This window comes from Chelonia mydas, chromosome 1, assembly GCF_015237465.2.
Source record: "Chelonia mydas isolate rCheMyd1 chromosome 1, rCheMyd1.pri.v2, whole genome shotgun sequence".
Lineage (NCBI taxonomy): Eukaryota > Metazoa > Chordata > Testudines > Cheloniidae > Chelonia > Chelonia mydas.
Window position 1 is genome coordinate 161,826,182 of NC_057849.1, and position 17,838 is coordinate 161,844,019.

Below are 17,838 nucleotides of genomic sequence, written 5' to 3' on the forward strand. Positions count from 1 at the left end.
GCAGGAGGGATGGGGGGGCTCACCTCCCCCCATCACCCCTTACCACTCGGGGCACACAGGCTGCGGGGCACGCCCATGGGCAGGAGGGCCCCACCAGGGCTCGAGCTCCATCCATCCCTCCCAACCCCGAGTCGGTGTCTGTCAGACTGGCTGCATCCCCTTCCTGCTGGCGATGCGCGCTGCTGCCCCAGTCTCCAGCCCCAGCACTAGCCCTGCCCGACCTGCCCCCAAGAGGCAACCTCCCTTTGCCCGCCCCTCCCCACCCCCGAGGGACTAGCACTGGGGCTGTAGACCAGGGCAGCACTGTTTTAAAAGCCAGCAGGAGAGGGACGCGGTCGGACACTGAGCTGGGGTCAGGAGTCCCAGCCTGTGGATTTGGAGGGATCCGGCCCCGATTTGGATGGGCCTGGATGCTAAGTGGGCTCGCCGCGGTCCACTCAGGCCCACCCATGGCTACACCTCTGCTTTACATTGATTAATACTGGACAAGGACCAGGCTGATATGATTTTTTTGTTCTTACACACCTTTTGACACCTATTCGCTATCACTTTATACAGACAACTCGTGGAATTTTGGATTTATAAAAATGCAACCAGACACTATGAATGCATGTATGCAACTAGAATAATAGCATACCCAACTTAATGATGAATGTCAGCTTTAAGCAGATTGTCCCAGGACAAAATAAACAAATCTCACTACCACCCCACCAAACAAAAGGCCTAAAACAAGCACAACAGCACAACACAGATGGGCCTAACAACTGAGAGGCTCTTGAGAAAGAGGTCTGAAATACTGACAGGGCAAATGAGAACACAAAGTTTTCAGCACAGTGCAAGCTGGATTAGATCTCCACCTTCCCATATTGTTACCTGCAAACCCTAACAAAATACTATTCCTATATAATTTGAAATGCAAAATATAAATTAAACAGCCTTGTACTAAAAAGTGTGGATTTTTAATCCAGGGAAACAAGGAAAAATTCTTAGATCTGAGAAAGGTCTTTTTTCCTTAGAAATCTGATCTTGTGTCTTTGAATACATTTCAGTGGGAACAGAAGATGTGAGAGCACCTCAGACAGCCGAGCACAAAATTTTTATTGTTGAGGAGTTATTCCAGGGCTAGTAAGAAAGCCTAGAAGCCAAAAACTTTCCTAATGTTACAAGCTACAACATGACATAACATTTTAGTTGGCTTCTGTATTAATATAGTTTTAATTATAGGTGACAGGGTAGGGACAAGGAACAATTTAAAGTTATTTTATGACTTTCTTACCTCTGGCATTAATCTGATTCAAATAATTTTTACAAGTAGATTTTAAAGACAGGAAGAGCAAATAAGTACATTTTAATGAATTCAAGAAATAATCAGTTTGTGATTTTTTTTGCTACACCAGAGGAGTGGGAAAATATCAAATCTGCTTCCTGTAACTCAAATGAAAGCCTGGAATTTGGTCAAAAGGAGGAACTGTGTGACTTTCTGAAAAGCTAAAAAAAAAAAAGAATACATATGAAACAGAAGCCGCTACCATATATTAACTATGGTAACTTGTTCTAATGACAATCTTTTCACATATCCATAGATGTAAGAGGAAGAAAAGCACTAGGCCAGATAACCCCTCTTGGAAAACATTTAGAAACAATTCTGCTTGTAATATTTATGTATCATTATCAGTGTTATTTGCCTGAAAACAGGTTCACTGTTGCTGAAGCATTCGCTTGATTTCTGCTGCTTACTATCCAGTTGGAATCCTAATGACCTCCACACTAAGGGTTATAAATTCTGATGGAGAGTAAGCATTAGAAAACAGAATAACTCTTACCGTCCTTTCCATAATATAATGTGTATTTTTAAAAAGTGAACATATTTAGGTACTTATGTGCCCCCCCATCATAATAATAATAATAATAATATCTAATTGCATAACGTTATTAAACTTCTCCTCACAAAACCCTTTTGAGGTGGGAAATCACTTAATCTGTCTCTGCCTCAGTTCCTATCTGTAAAATGAAGATGATGATGACTTGCCGAAGGTCATGCAGGAAATCTATAGCAGACTTGGAAACTGAACCCAGATCCTGAAGTCCTGATCCAGTTCCTTAATCACAAAAGCACCCTAGCTCAAAGGATTGTTTTTGATAGTAGAAATGTTTAAACACATGATGTGGAAGATGTCTCAAGCCATAAATTTTAATTCATGATCAATGGAAAAACATTTCCTGTTTAAAACGTAAAAAGAGGAAGTTGAACACAGCTGAAATGTTCTTCAGTACAGAGATGCATGAGCTGCCAGAAAAAAAAAGTCACATGCATCTTTCGTCATTCATCTGTGAATTGTAATAAACCACACAAAACAAACCCCCACCCAAAACAATCCCCCCGCCCCCGCCCCCACATATACCTTTCATCTCCCAAGGCCTTCAGAGATTCTGATATTTGGTGTCCACTCTTAAAATGGCACATGCTCCCCTGTAATTCAGTACCTGAGCGATAAAGTCTACTTAACCCCCAAACTACTAATACTGTAACACCTGCAATTTGGTCTCAGTTCTGTAGTGAAGAATTGGTCTGCTGATTAATCAATATTTTTATTTTAAAACAAAAAATTGAATCTCCTTTTTTCATATTATGACAGTTTCACACAAAGGAACACCACAATATCCGTACTTAAGTACAGAGTGAGCAAGTACAGAGTGAGCAAAGGATTCCAGCTAAGTAAAATGGCATAAACTGGAGTTATATTACAGCCACACTAAATATGAAAAACAACAAGCTATACTGCATTTATGGAGTTTGGATGTAAACTCAGACAGGCAAGAGTTTAATATTTTGTAGCTTCTATGTGATCTCAACTAACCTAACCAGTTCATTCCAGTCACACCACTACCTCTTCTGCGAAACAAAAAGACAAAAAACACCTACCTCTTCAATATGTGGAGGCATTTTAAAAGGAGGCTGAAACCAATATTTAACGACTTGATGAAATTTCTGAATAAAAAGGAAACAGACAATTGCTGAAAACACCACAGTAACTGTGGCTGCAACAAATATTATTACAACAAATCCAGCTCTGGTTGCATCTGAAAAGAGAGAAGTAAAAATGTATATATATCAAAAGCTTTTTCTTTTTACTCCACAGGTGTCAAGTTTATCAACGAGTCTTGATAACTTTTTAATGTGACAACTAATCAATTGTTTTGGATACGGATTTAAATTGCATCATAATAAGCAGGAGGCTTTTATAGACTTCCCTTGTTTAACACAACAACACAGAAGCTTCACCTCTTGTGCACGGCAGTATTACTGCATAACTTACAGGTCATGCGTAGCTTCTGCCAGAGGTGCTAAACGTGTATTTCAGGCACATGGAACTCTTTTTCTAGAATCAAACCTTAGACATGACAGTGACAGACACTATCAAAAAACAAAATAAAATGATACTCTCCAGCTTTAACATGGGAGTAAAAGAGCTATGGGAAACACGAACTTTTATCAAAAATTGCTGGGAAGAGGAGGAGAAACATCAATAGCAAGTACATCATGCTATGTCTCATTCTTCTCAAAATTTTGTTTAAAACGAACACTACTATCTTAAGCCAAACAATGTAGAAATTCACAGGCTGAGATCCAAATCCCACTAAGCAGAAGAAATATTAATATTAGTGTATTTGCCCTGGATAATTTGCATTGCTCTATGAAACAATGATTCAGTGTGAGGTACTAGAATGGCAGACCCAGAGGCTTAACTCTTATTTAAATTCATCCACTCTGCCCTGCTAACGCACTCACGCACTGAAACATGTACTTAACTAACATAGGAGTAGTCCCAGTGGTGTGCGCACATGCTTAAAGTTAAGAACATACTGTAACTCTTCGCTTAACGTTGTAGTTATGTTCCTGAAAAATGCTACTTTAAGCAAAACGAAGTTAACCAAATCCAATTTCCCCATAAGAATTAATGTAAATGCGGGGGTTAGGTTCCAGAGAAATTTTTTTCACCAGGCAAAAGACTATTTTTATATATACATATATATATATATATATATATACACATATATACATATACATATATATATATACATACACACATACACACACACACACATATACATATACATATACACATATACACACACACACAGAGTATAAGTTTTAAACAATTGAATACTGTACACAGCAATGATGATTGTGAAGCTTGGTTGAGGTGGAGGAGTCAGAGGGTGGGATATTTCCCAGGGAATGCCTTACTGCTAAGTGATGAACTAGCACTCAGCTCAGCCCTGTTGTTAATGTAACCTCACACTCTACAAGCCAGCACAAATGGAGGGAGGGGAGACAGCATGGCAGAGAGAGAGACAGAGACACACATCGTGCGTGCATGCATGAGAGAGAGGGAGAGAGACACCGTGTGTGTGTGTGTGTGTGTGTGTGAGACACACACACACACTTTGCCCCTTTAAGTATGCCGACCCCACTCCAAGTAAACTGCCTTTTTAAGTAGATCAGCAAGTTAAGACAGCAGCTTCTGCCAGCACGCTCCCTCTGTCCTGAGCCCTGTCGTGTGTCCCCCTGCTCTAAGGAGATGGGTCACAGGAGCAGGGGGACACCCTGACATTAGCACCCGTCCCCCCCCCCCTTGCACAGTAAGCAGGAGGCTCCCGGGAGCCGCTCCAAGGCAGAGGGCAGGAGCAGCACATGGCAGTGGGGGGAGGGATAGCTGAATTGCCAGGCAGTGGATAGCCTGCTGGACAGCTGCTGCATAGGGAACTTAGGGGAGCTGCTAGGGGGGCTGCCGGTCCACCCTGGTTCCAAGCCCTCACCAATTAGCTCCAACGGGCTGCTCTTTCTGCAAGCAGTGGACAAAGCAGGCAGCTGCCAAACAACATTATAAGGGAGCATTGGGCAACTTTAAACGAGCATGTTCTCTAATTGGTCAGCAATGTAACAAGAAACAGGGACGATGTTAAGTGAGGAGTTACTGTATTTTAAGAGCTTTACTAGGTTAGAGCCAGAGTGCTCAGCATCTTGCAGGATCATGCCCTAAGCAGCACCTTGTTTGACACATTTGTGTAGGGAGAGGATTGAAAAAGGAGTATGTGAGCATGGAGCCTATTCTGTATTCTCATGCCTAGAGGTGATTCCTCCAGGTTAGAGTATGAGACATAACATGAAGGCCTAAATCTACACAGGCTTTACAACAGAGTTTAAAACCAGGCTTAAGCTCAGATACAGACAAACCAGATTCTAACACTGTGGCCAACAGTATAGATGAGACCAAACTTTACTGGTTTCTGAATTGTCCTTGCCATCCCCAACCTTGTCTCACCCCTCCTCTCTTTCTCCTGCCCCTGTTCTCCATACAATGGCAGAGCCCGGGATCAGGTGAACGGGATAGGGCAGAGAGGGACATGGTGAGTTTTCCTTCAAACAAATTTGACCCAAGGTCAGAAAAGGAATTACCAGGAAGTAATTTCCCCTTAGAATACCAATATATATTTATATTTGTACCTTAATAGCCCCATCAAAAACAAACAAACAAAAAATCCTATCTAGGAGGGGTGGGGAAAGGGAGGCAGATGCTCTGGTTTACTCTCTCATTTACTGAGCTGCTGAAAAACTCATTATGTGAAAATGAATGAGAATATGTTCTTGAACTACTAAAAAACAGTGTTCAGAGTAACAGCCGTGTTAGTCTGTATTTGCAAAAAGAAAAGGAGTACTTGTGGCACCTTAGAGACTAACCAATTTATTTGAGCATGAGCTTTCGTGAGCTACAGCTCACTTCATCGGATGCATACTGTGGAAACTGCAGAAGACATTATATACACAGAGACCATGAAACAAATACCTCCTCCCACCCCACTCTCCTGCTGGTAATAGCTTATCTAAAGTGATCATCAAGTTGGGCCATTTCCAGCACAAATCCAGGTTTTCTCACCCTCCGCCCCTCTTCCCCCCCCCCCCCCCCACACTCACTCTCCTGCTGGTAATAGCCCATCCAAAGTGACCACTCTCTTCACAATGTGTATGATACTCAAGGTGGGCCATTTCCTGCACAAATCCAGGTGGGAGAACCTGGATTTGTGCAGGAAATGGCCCACCTTGAGTATCATACACATTGTGAAGAGAGTGGTCACTTTGGATGGGCTATTACCAGCAGGAGAGTGAGTTTGGGGGGGGCGGGGGGGGCACGGAGGGTGAGAAAACTTGGATTTGTGCTGGAAATGGCCCAACTTGATGATCACTTTAGATAAGCTATTACCAGCAGGAGAGTGGGGTGGGAGGAGGTATTGTTTCATGGTCTCTGTGTATATAATGTCTTCTGCAGTTTCCACAGTATGCATCCGATGAAGTGAGCTGTAGCTCACGAAAGCTCATGCTCAAATAAATTGGTTAGTCTCTAAGGTGCCACAAGTACTCCTTTTCTTTTTAAAAAACAGTGCCCTTTTAGAACTGAAGACAGGTACTGGTTGTGTGATAAAGTAAATTAAAACAGCTAGCCATTTAAGACTCAAGTTTTATACCAGTTTCACTACACAAGAGATAAAACAGGTGTTCATGAAGTAAGATTTATACCACTAGCTGCAGTTCTGTGACAATCAGTTTTGCTTAATGGTCCAATGTTGTCATGTAATATATGGACTTTTGCTCGTATTTGAAAACAATACTCTGTCAGTTGCTTTAGATTCAGAAGTCCGATTCGGGTATTCTTGGTCCATTCTGTTTCCTGTTAAAAAAAAAAAAAAAAAAAAAAAAAAAAAGTGAATTTATATGTTATTGCAAATAATATTATTACAAAAACCATATTTCTATTAAGAATTTTCTTCAATACAATCAACTTGAAATCACAAGTTTCCATTCAAAAGCTTCACAATATTATTTTTCATAACTAACATTTATACAGTATGCAAGAGAAGTAGTGTAACTGTATGAGCTTCTTATTGCAGTGCATTTTAAATGCAAATGTTATTAAATAGAGGCGTTCTGCTTTAATGAAACAAAATCTGGCTATTTACGCTCCCCATCTACCACGGACATGATTAACCTACTTGCATTCACGAAATAAATAATGTAAAATTTCACTGTACACAAAACACCCTTCGAACCTCTGAAAGTCTGCAGTATTTTTGTGCCAATACCTGCAGTAAATGGTGATTTGGAAGGAGGAGGAGTTGGAAAAACAACAAAACAAAAATATCGGCAAAAACAAATCTGCTGCTTTAAAATACCAGGTTCTGGGCTAGGATGCCCAGAACCATTATCTAGGGATTAAAGACAGATGCAAATATGGTGTTCTTTTTGCATCAACACTCCACTCTTGACACTAGAGCCACTGGCCCCAGACAGCAAGAACTGAATTAGACAAAGTTCTGTCCAGTGAAGATCATGCTGTTCACCAACTTATCTCTTTGCCTACTCACAAGAATGGAGCTAGCAGGGAGAACCGTAGGGCAAGACTAAATGCATTCTTATGTCCACAGTCCTAACAAAGCTAGCAGTTTGCCTTTTTCAGTGCTGGGTAGCTCAGTTAAGAACTCGATTAATTCTTAACGTCAAAGCTAAAAGTTATGACATGAGGTCTGAGTTCTGTTTCATCTGTATGTCAGCTAGAGGAAGGGGAGTATGTTAAAAGTGTGTCAGAAAACTCAATTTTTCTGGGAAAGGAGGGAGGTGCATTAACCTAGACATGGTCTGTCTTTTTTTTAAAAAAAAAAAAGCTCAGTTCATTAACTGAAATGAAAAGGGTAAGTAGTTGGAAAGCCAGAGGCAGGGCCGTCCCTAGGGGGGTGCAGGGACTGGGGAAAATCAGCCTGTATGGGGCCCACCTTAACATTTTTTATACAGATGTAATCTGGTTACAGTGAACTTCAAGGGCAGCTGCTGGCCGCAGGTTAAATATTGATAGCGCCCAGCTGTATAATTATAATGTTGTTATAGAAAAGAACTATAATATAATAATAATGAAGTCCATATAATTTAAAAAAAAAAAAAAAATCTCACTGATCACGATCAGTGTCGCACTGCTTAGATTCTGAAATCCACCTTCCTGGACTTCCTTGCAGAAAACTCACTTCCCAGGTGCATATGGTCTTGCTACCCTCAGTAGATTTTTTTTTTTTTTAAATGTGATTACACATTCGCAACACTGAGAGCCCATGTCTCGGGAACTGGGTGGCTCTTGGCAGGCCTATATGTGCCCTGATGCTGGGGGACCCCCAGGACCCTCCAGTACTCAGAAGGGGCTCTAAGATTTGTTTTCTCTGGGGGTTGGGGGAGGAGGCGGAAAAGCAGATGGATGGAGGACCCCAGTCCTGGTGGGTGGTGGAGAGATCAGAGTTGTGGGACCCCAGGTCCTGGTACTGCAAGGAGGGGAACCCCAAGGCTGGAGAGCTGAAAGGCAAGGAGGACCCTGAGGCAGGGGGGGTGATAAGAGGTGGCATTGGAGGACCCGACACAGTGCTGGGAGAGGGGAGAAAGGGCAGTGGAAGGGGGAGGTGTGGGACACTGGGGGGACACCAATGCTGGGCAATGGAGACTACTGGCTGGCATTCACCTGTGCTAGGTGACCCCCTGTGTTAGTGAAGGGTCCCACCGGAAAAGGGAAGGGTCCGTCTGAGGCGGAAGGGCAGGGGCAGGGGCAGCCTGCCCAGGCACTAGTGGCTGGGTGACACCGAGAGCCTGCGGAACAGGCTGGGGCCGGGTCACTCGGTGCTGCCGCAGAGACAGAGACAGAGCCCAGGGGGCTGCAGGAAACAAAAAGAAACAAAACACCTCGGCCAGTGAGTGTGGGGCACGGGCCCGACCTCTGCTGCCGGCACCAGGCCCCCCGGGCCACCCTGACTCCCCACGCCGTCCGAAGCACCTCAGGCCTTGTTTGCACTGGGAATTTCAGCCACTTGTGTCCAGTTACTGGAGTAGCTGTGCTGGTTCAAATCAAAGCCTTAATGTAGACAGGTGCAAACCTGCTACAAGACCTGATCTGTGCAGTATCAAGAAAGGTGAGCTGCGACAGTGTGGTTGCCCTGGTCTGCCCTACGGATGGGACAGCTCTGGCCGGGGCGGATTTTTTCATTTATGAAAAAAATCAGTATATGTCTTTAAAACAAAAATTCCTCATTTGTGGGCAGTTTATTCAACCAAAGCCAGCATGTCCAGACTGGGAATTTGCCCTGCTTATAGCCATTGGTGGCCCTGACAAAAGTGTAACTACACTAGTGACTTGGTGTACACCATATGTTTGCAAAACCTCTATAGGTAGAGCCCTACCAAATTCACGGGCATGAAAAACACATCACGGACCATGAAATCTGGTCTCTCCCCGTGAAATCTGGTCTTTTGTGTGCTTTTACCTTATACTATGCAGATTTAACAGAAGAGACCAGTGTTTCTCAAATTGGTGGTCCTAACCAAAAAAGGAGTTGCAGGGGGTCACAAGGTTATCTTAGGGGGGTCGCAGTATTGCCACCCTTACTTCTGCACTGATGCCTTCAGAGCTGGGTGGCTGGAGGGCAGCGGCTGTTGATTTGAGGGCCCTGCTCTGCAGGCAGCATGACAGAAATAAAGGTGGCAATACCATACCAGGCCATCCTAACTTCTGCGCTGCTGCTGGCAGCAGCGCTGCCCTCTGACCTAGGCTCCCGGCCAGCAGCCGCCGCTCTCCAGCTGCCCAGCTCTGAAGGCAACGCCGCTGCCAACAGTAGCGCAGAAGTAAGTGTAGCAGTACCACAACCCCCCCCCCCGCCCCCCCGGCACAATAACCGTGCGATCCCCCTCACCCCCCAACTCCTTTTTGGGTCAGGACCCTTATAATTACAACACCAGGAAATTTCAGATTTAAATAACTGAAATCATGAAATTTACAATTTTTAAAATCCTATGACCATGGAATTGACGAAAATGGACTGTGAATTTGGTAGGGCCCTACCCATAGGCCACAATTTGAACTGGCACAGCTCACCTTTCTTGATACTGCACAAATCAGGTCTTGAAGCAGTTTTGCACCTGTCTGCATTAAGGCTTTGATTTGAACCAGCACAGCTACTCCAGTAACTGGACACAAGTGGCTGAAATTCCCAGTCCAAACAAGGCCTGAGAGAGAGAAAAATCTCAGAGGTCCTAGGTAAAATTTTCAAAAGTGCCTAAGTGACTTAGGAGTCTGATTTTCAGAATGATGAAGGTGTTTAGGAGCCCATATCACTTTTGAAAATGGGACTCCTAAGTCACTTAAGGGCTTTGGAAAACTTTACATCCATTCAATTAATAACAGTTAATAAATCTGAGCCCAAATTAGATTAACTTCCCTTCAATTAACTAACAAGCTTCTTTTCTGCTGGAAAAAAGGTCAATATTACAACTTTGCCCTCCATTTCTTTCTACCATTTTGCCAAAAAAAGGAGAGAGATAAAAAGAATTCTTACATGTTGTTTATTTGTTGATTTCTCCCAGTAGCGCACAAGATATTGTAAAGTATCTTCTTTTACAGGGGGCACGAAGCTAAGGAAAAGCGAATCAGGTGTTGAATCCACATTTACTATAACAGGAGGCCCTATAGTAGCTGAAAATGAACAAAAAAAAATAGATGAACATTTGGAATTTTTAAAAATGAGCAAATTTCCTACTAGTTATGATCTGATGCATAATAAGAAATTACTGAATACAACAGCCTGTTATTTGGAAGAGATATAAATCGTTCAAATACATTTACTCCTTAATTATTTCAAATAGCTTCATAGCACTAAATATTGGCTTTTTATGTGAATTTAAATGATACAAAGAATCATTTTGTCTACTTTATCTTGAAAAATTATCAAGCTGTAGTAGGATCTATCTGCAGTTCACTCCGACTTTTGCATAGCCTTGTTGACATTAATCTGATTTAAATTTTTCCTTCAAAATGCCAGATCAGCTATGCATTCTGGGCTTCCCATATTGCCTCCCAGCAAAGGAGCCTCATCTGTTCCAGCAGATAGGACACTGGACTTAGAGTCAAAGGATGTGGGTTCTATTACTGGCTATACTACTGACTCATTGTGTGATTTTGGGAAAATCATTTCACTCTATCCACTGGGGATAAAACTGAGGAAGTTTACCAGCATTTGCAAAGCACTAACAACTACAGATAAAAATACACCATATATGTGCTTATTAATTATTATTATTATTTCTGATCGGTAGTCTCTCTCACAGACACCCCTTGACCAGGCAATCAACTCCAGAGTAGTGTCTCATGCGCAAAGTCTATGTACAGGTGGAGAAGGCCGCAAAAGGAAACTGACGAGGATGTTATAACCCCACTCAGTTTCACTTCACAGCCAGCTGCATCTGTGAAGTGCTGCTGTATTTCAACATGGCGCTACTGTTATATGCTGCGATTGCTAAGGAGAAAAAGAAAGCAAAAAGATTCTAGAGGAAGAAGGATGAGAAGACAGATGCAAGCAAGGAGGAGAGGTTAGATGCATGCAACATGGTAAAAGGAGAACCAAGGCCCTGTCTATAGCTAGGAATTTATGCTGGTTCTAGCCACAGGTGTGGATGCATTGGTACCACCTCTGGTATAGGCAGGCAAAGCTGCTATTTGCACTACAGCAGGTTACATTTATTTCAAGCAAGGCTAGGCCCCACCAGTGTGAATAGCAGCTATGCCTGCCTACATTAGGAGTTTGCACTGCTCCAGCTACGTCTGTGACTAGTCTTCAATGGCTGGGATTGGGGCAAACTCCAAGTGTAGCCAAGGCTTGAAGAGGAAAAGAAGTGGGTCTTATTGTGACGTTGCACTCCATATGATTTTATGAAAATATCCTGATGAGTGTGAATATAATGTAACTGGAATATGCTTCATGAGAAAGGTCTCTTGTAAGGTATCATTACAAAGCTTATAATCTACTGAGTGTGGTCATCCTATTTGTATAAGTGTATCATTCTTGTATGTGAAACTAGAAATATAAAATATAACTCTGAGGTCCTATTGTAATTATGCAAAGTGTGGGCCATTAATGGTGGTTCATAATCTTGATGGCTCCCATCAACTAGAACAACTGACTGTAGATGGCTCTGTTTACTTGCAAGTCTTCCTGTGAGTGAGGCCCGGAAGAATGAAGGCTTGGGGCCTCAGGAGATGTGACCATGTCACCTGGTACTGGAATTCATCTTAAACCTGGGGCTTTTCCATTTAGAAGGGGGGGGGGCCCAAAGAGACAAAAGATTCCCACATTGTGCCAAAGATGTATAAGGGGGTGCAATGGAACAAGGGACTGCAGTCATGAGAAATCTGCTAGCTATCACATGAGCTGGAACAAGGACTGTACCAGGGGAAAGGATTGGGCCCAAACTAGAAAGGAGTCTAGTCTGTGAAATAAGCTGATTGGAACATCTCTGAGGGCGAGGTTTCATCTGTAATCAGTTTCTTACAGCATTAGGCTTAGACTTGCATGTTTTTGTTTTATTTTGCTTGGTAACTTACTTTGTTCTGTCTGTTATTACTTGGAACCACTTAAATCCTGCTTTTTGTATTTAATAAAATCACTTTTTTCTTATTAACCCAGAGCAAGTAATTAATACCTGGGGGAGCAAACAGCTGTGCATCTCTCTCTATCAGCATTATAGAGGGTGAACAATTTATAAGTTTATCCTGTATAAGCTTCATACAGAGTAAAATGGATTTATTTGGGGATTGGATCCATTGGGAACTGGGTGTCTGGGTGCTAGAGACAGGAGCACTTCTTAAGCTGTTTTCAGTTAAGTCTGCAGCTTGTGGGGGACGTGGTTCAGACCCGAGTCTGTGTTTGCAGCAAGCTAGCGTGTCTGGCTCAACCAGGCAGGGTACTGAAGTCCCAAGCTGCCAGGGAAAACGGGCTCAGAGGTAGTCTCAGCACATCAGATGACAGTCCCAATGGGGTCCCTGTGACCGAACCCGTCACACTTACGTTCGTATGTTATATTTTAATTTTCCCATTGAACATTTTCAGAGTAACAGCCGTGTTAGTCTGTATTCGCAAAAAGAAAAGGAGTACTTGTGGCACCTTAGAGACTAACCAATTTATTTGAGCATAAGCTTTCGTGAGCTACAGCTCACTTCATCGGATGCATACTCTGGAAAATACAGAAGATGTTTTTATACGCACAAACCATGAAAAAATGGGTGTTTATCACTACAAAAGGTTTTCTCTCTCCCCCCACCCTACTCTCCTGCTGGTAATAGCTTATCTAAAGTGATCACTCTCCTTACAATGTGTATGATAATCAAGGTGGGCCATTTCCAGCACAAATCCAGGGTCTAACAAGAACGTCTGAGGACCGGGGGGGGGGGGGGGGGGGGGGAATAAACAAGGGGAAATAGGTTACTTTTTATAATGACTCAACCACTCCCAGTCTCTATTCAAGCCTAAGTTAATTGTATCCAATTTGCAAATTAATTCCAATTCAGCAGTCTCTCGTTGGAGTCTGTTTTCGAAGTTTTTTTGTTGAAGGATAGTCACTGAGATCAGAAATCGAGTGACCAGAGAGACTGAAGTGTTCTCCGACTGGTTTTTGAACATTTTGTTGGTCACCAAAGTTTGGAAGTGAACTGCTAAAACATACCTTCCTGTATAAATACAAGACTACCAAGCAATTAGTTTATCCCTAATTATTGTTATAGCATGGCATAAAGAAAAAAAGGTGACTTGCCCTGGACTCTTAACTAATTTGTATCACAGTGCGTAATACAATGGGGTTCTGAGCTCTATACACGGCTATTTTACAAATATATAAAAAACAAATGTTAAAAGACTAGAAAAAAAGTCAGACAGCCTAGCATAACACAAGAGAAAACGGATCCTTTCCTGTAACCTCTGCTTATTATTTTTATAATGGCAGGACACGTTTAGATTCATTTTGTTGCAATGTCATCCATGCTATGGTAACAGAAAAACAAAAATAATAAAACTTCACCCTGCTTCATTCAAATGGTTCTGCTCTGCTCAAAATTATTTTGTGGAAAGTTGGCCCTCTTCTTAATACATTGGATCATGAACTTTTTAGTTTCTTCTTGCATCATGCCCTACTACAGTTGCAACTGCTATCTCTCCTTTAATGTGTCCTCTCTTCTGTACATTTCACTTGGCAAGTAACTCTCCCCAGTATATTCTCTTTCTCACCGCTCAGAGTGTGAAACATGATCTGGGGTGTGATCTACATGGCTGATTTGAATGCCATAGGAAAAAATACACACAAGCTAGAAGGCTAACAGCTGAGTTTACAGGAATTGATTTTAGGATTGGCTACATGAGGTGTCACATGAGAAGGCTGCTGGCTTTCAAGGGGCCACTGAAAAGTACCCAGAGTACTGGATACACAAGCGGGGAAGGGGTAGGCGTGGAATCATGCAGTTCCTCCCCCGCCCCCGAGCCTCTCCTTCACTTTGCACTTCCTTTGAGCTAGTTGGATGCCCCCACCCACAGGATCCATTCCCCAGGTTGGGAAATAAGAGGGAATAATGAAGGACTCTCTTCTGCGCTAAACATTATTTCAGACTTAACTTTTGAATAAAGGAAACCCACCACTGAATCTCCTCCTACCTCAGAAACTAACCATAAAAAAGGAACTCGTGGATACTTCTAAATGGTAAAGTTAAATGTGTTCATGCAGCCACCAAATTAACCTTGATTTTGTCAGTATGGTATACTCCCCGTTATCTGAATAGCACAGGGGACACTGATTTTATTTGGATAATTTTGAGTTTGAATAATTAAAAGGGCAGGAGCCATGGCCAGGGGCTTGTCCTCCTCCTCACAACCCTGGCTGGGGATCTCTGCTCTATTATCTGAATCTCTGCCTTGTCCCCCAGCACGAAGAGGCTGCAGAGGTCAGGTATCTCACACTGGGGGACAAGGAAGGGATTCAGATAACGTGGAAGTTCAGATTATAGGGTTTTGGATAAACGGGAGTATACTGTATAACCCTGACCCCTTTATACTATACAAGTAGGGAATAATGTAGGTACTTTTGAAATTATATGCGTTTGGTGCCAAAATGTGTTTAGGAGTTATCACAAAATTAGATGTGCAGAAAAGCCCAAAATCTACAGGAAAATAAAAAAGTTAAGTTATTGCTCTCCTGGGCTCTATTCAATCTAGAAAAATTAGTTGTCATCAACAGATTCCCCCATCAACTGGTGCTGACAATAGTTCAGTGTAGATGAGAAACTTGTTTTAACATCATTACAGAAAAGTTGACAGATACCAGTTTCTACTAGGTCTCTGTATCTGTACCACTGGCATAGCAAATATAAACTGAAATAGATTTTAAAAACAGATTCCTAACACAACAGGTCCCATCACGTCTCTTTTGAGTTCTCTCACATACTGTACAAAGTGAAGAAAACTAAGACACAATAATAACAACAATTACCAGAAATATTTTCTGTAAGGAGGTAAGAGGCTGAGATCATAAGAGACTTACTGTTTTGGTCTGCTACAAATGTATTTGTTTCCACCCAGTCAGATTTCACTTGTCCTAGCTCAGCCTTAACACGTAAAGTAATTGTCCAAAAGCTTTTGATATCTGGATGTGTGAAATTGCATTCAGTCTTTGTAATGTTTGTGCAGTTAATTTCTTCCCAACAATCACAGGCCATTCTGCAATACAAAATGAAGAAAGAATAAGTCAGTGGAATTGCCTCGCTGCTGCATCTAGTACAACTGATAGAAAACGCTCTCTGAAATATTCTTTACACCTAGCCGGTTTCTAAAGAATCGACATTTAATATAAAAGTACAACTTTCAAGCAGTTTTACTCTATAACCATGCAACGCCTTCTCTCAAAGCACCTGAAACTCTTTTCAAAATGTAGCCAATTAAAAACTTTAGGAGGTAGGCAGGGGACATTCTGTAATTCCAGAGGCTGAATGCCTTCAACTATTACAGGCTAGTAAGCCTGACTTCAGTACCGGGCAAACTGGTTGAAACTACAGTAAAGAACAACATTGTCAGACACATAGATGAACATAATTTGCTGGGGAAGAATCAACATGGTTTTTGTAAAGGGAAATTATGCCTCACCAATCTACCAGAATTCTCTGAGGCGGTCAACAAGCATGTGGACAAGGGGGATCCAGTGGATATAGTGTACTTAGATTTTCAGAAAGCCTTTGACAAGTTCCCTCACCAAAAGCTCTTAAGCAAAGTAAGCTGTCGTGGGATCACTAACTGGTTAAAAGACAGGAAATAAAGGGTAGGGATAAATGGTCAGTTTTCAGAATGGAGAGAGGTAAATAGTTGTGTCCCCCAGAGATCTGCAGTCGGCCCAGTTCTATTCAACATATTCATACATGATCTGAAAAAAAGAGGTAAACAGCGAGGTGGCAAAATTTGCAGACGATACAAAACTGAACTACTCAAGGTAGTTAAGTCCCAAGCAGACTGCAAAGAGCTACAAAAGGATCTCTCAAAACTGGGTGACTAGCCAACAAAACGGCAGATGAAATTCAATGTTGATAAATGCAAAGTAATGCACATGGGATTATGTTTGCAAAAGTATACATATAAAATGGAGTCTAAAGTAGCTGTTACCACTCAAGAAAGAGACCTTGGTGTCATTCTGGATAGTTCTCTGAAAACATCCACTCAATGTGCGGCAGCAGTCAAAAAAAGCGAACATTAAGAAAACATTAAGAAAAGAATAGATAAGACAACAGAAAATTAATTGATCTTTAAATATTCATGGTAAATAGGCCTAATGGCCTGTGATGGGATGTTAGATGGGGTGGGATCTGAGTTACCCAGGAAAGAATTTTCTGTAGTATCTGGCTGGTGAATCTTGCCCATATGCTCAGGGTTTAGCCGATTGCCATATTTGGGGTCGGGAAGGAATTTTTCTTCAGGGCAGATTGGAAGAGGCCCTGGAGGTTTTTTGCCTTCCTCTGTGGCATGGGGCACGGGTCACTTGCTGGAGGATTCTCCGCTCCTTGAAATCTTTAAACCATGATTTGAGGACTTCAATAGCTCAGACATAGGTGAGATTTTTCGCAGGAGTGGGTGGGTGAGATTCTGTGGCCTGCGTTGTGCAGGAGATCAGACTAGATGATCATAATGGTCCCTTCTGACCTTGGTATCTATGAATCTATAAAATATCATACTGCCTCTATATAAATCCATGGTACACCCACATCTTGAATACTCTGTGCAGATGGAGTCGCCCCATCTCAAAAAAAAATATATTGGAATTGGAAAAGGGCAACAAAAATTATTAGGGGTATGGAACGGCTTCCGTATGAGGAGGGATTAATAAGACTGACTTTTCAACTTGGAAAAGAGATGACTAAGGGGGGATATGATTGAGGTCTATAAAATCATGACTGATATGGAGAAAGGAAATAAGGAAGTGTTATTTACTCCTTCTCATAACACAAGAACTAGGGGTTACCAAATGAAATTAACAGGCAGAAGATTTAAAACAAAGAAAAGGAAGTTTGGGGTTTTTTTTAATAAAATGCAGTCAACCTCTGGAACTCCTTGCCAGAGGATGTTGTGAAGACCAAGACTATAACAGGGTTTAAAAAAGAACTAGATAAGTTCAAGGAGGATAGCTCCATCAGTGGCTATTAGCTAGGATGAACAGGGATGGTGTCCCTTGCCTCTGTTTGCCAGAAACTGTGAATGGGCGAGAGAGGATGGGTCACTTGATGGTTACCTGTTCTGTTCATTCCCTCTGGGGCACCTGGCATTGGCCACTGTCGGAAGACAGGATACTGGGCTAGATAGGAATGAACAGAACAGGTAAATCATTGAGCGATCCATCCCGTCACACATTCCCAGCCCATCCTGGCTAATAGACATTGATGGACCTGTCCATCTCAAATT

General features: G+C 42.2%; 1 protein-coding gene across 2 annotated transcripts in view; it reads right to left on the bottom strand.

The window, feature by feature from the left end:
* IFNGR2 (interferon gamma receptor 2) overlaps positions 1 to 17,838 on the bottom strand; it is a 40,239-nt gene that overhangs the window by 6,701 nt on the left and 15,700 nt on the right. The window contains exons 3-7 of one of the 2 annotated variants that reach the window (XM_027826045.3): positions 17,669 to 17,731; positions 15,440 to 15,615; positions 10,420 to 10,556; positions 6,578 to 6,728; positions 2,924 to 3,081 (exon numbers count right to left, since the gene is read on the bottom strand). In XM_027826045.3, the coding sequence (XP_027681846.1) occupies positions 2,924 to 3,081; positions 6,578 to 6,728; positions 10,420 to 10,556; positions 15,440 to 15,615; positions 17,669 to 17,731 (685 nt within the window). The remainder of the gene's footprint in view (positions 1 to 2,923; positions 3,082 to 6,577; positions 6,729 to 10,419; positions 10,557 to 15,439; positions 15,616 to 17,668; positions 17,732 to 17,838) is intronic. The other variant, XM_027826046.3, reaches the window with a different exon arrangement.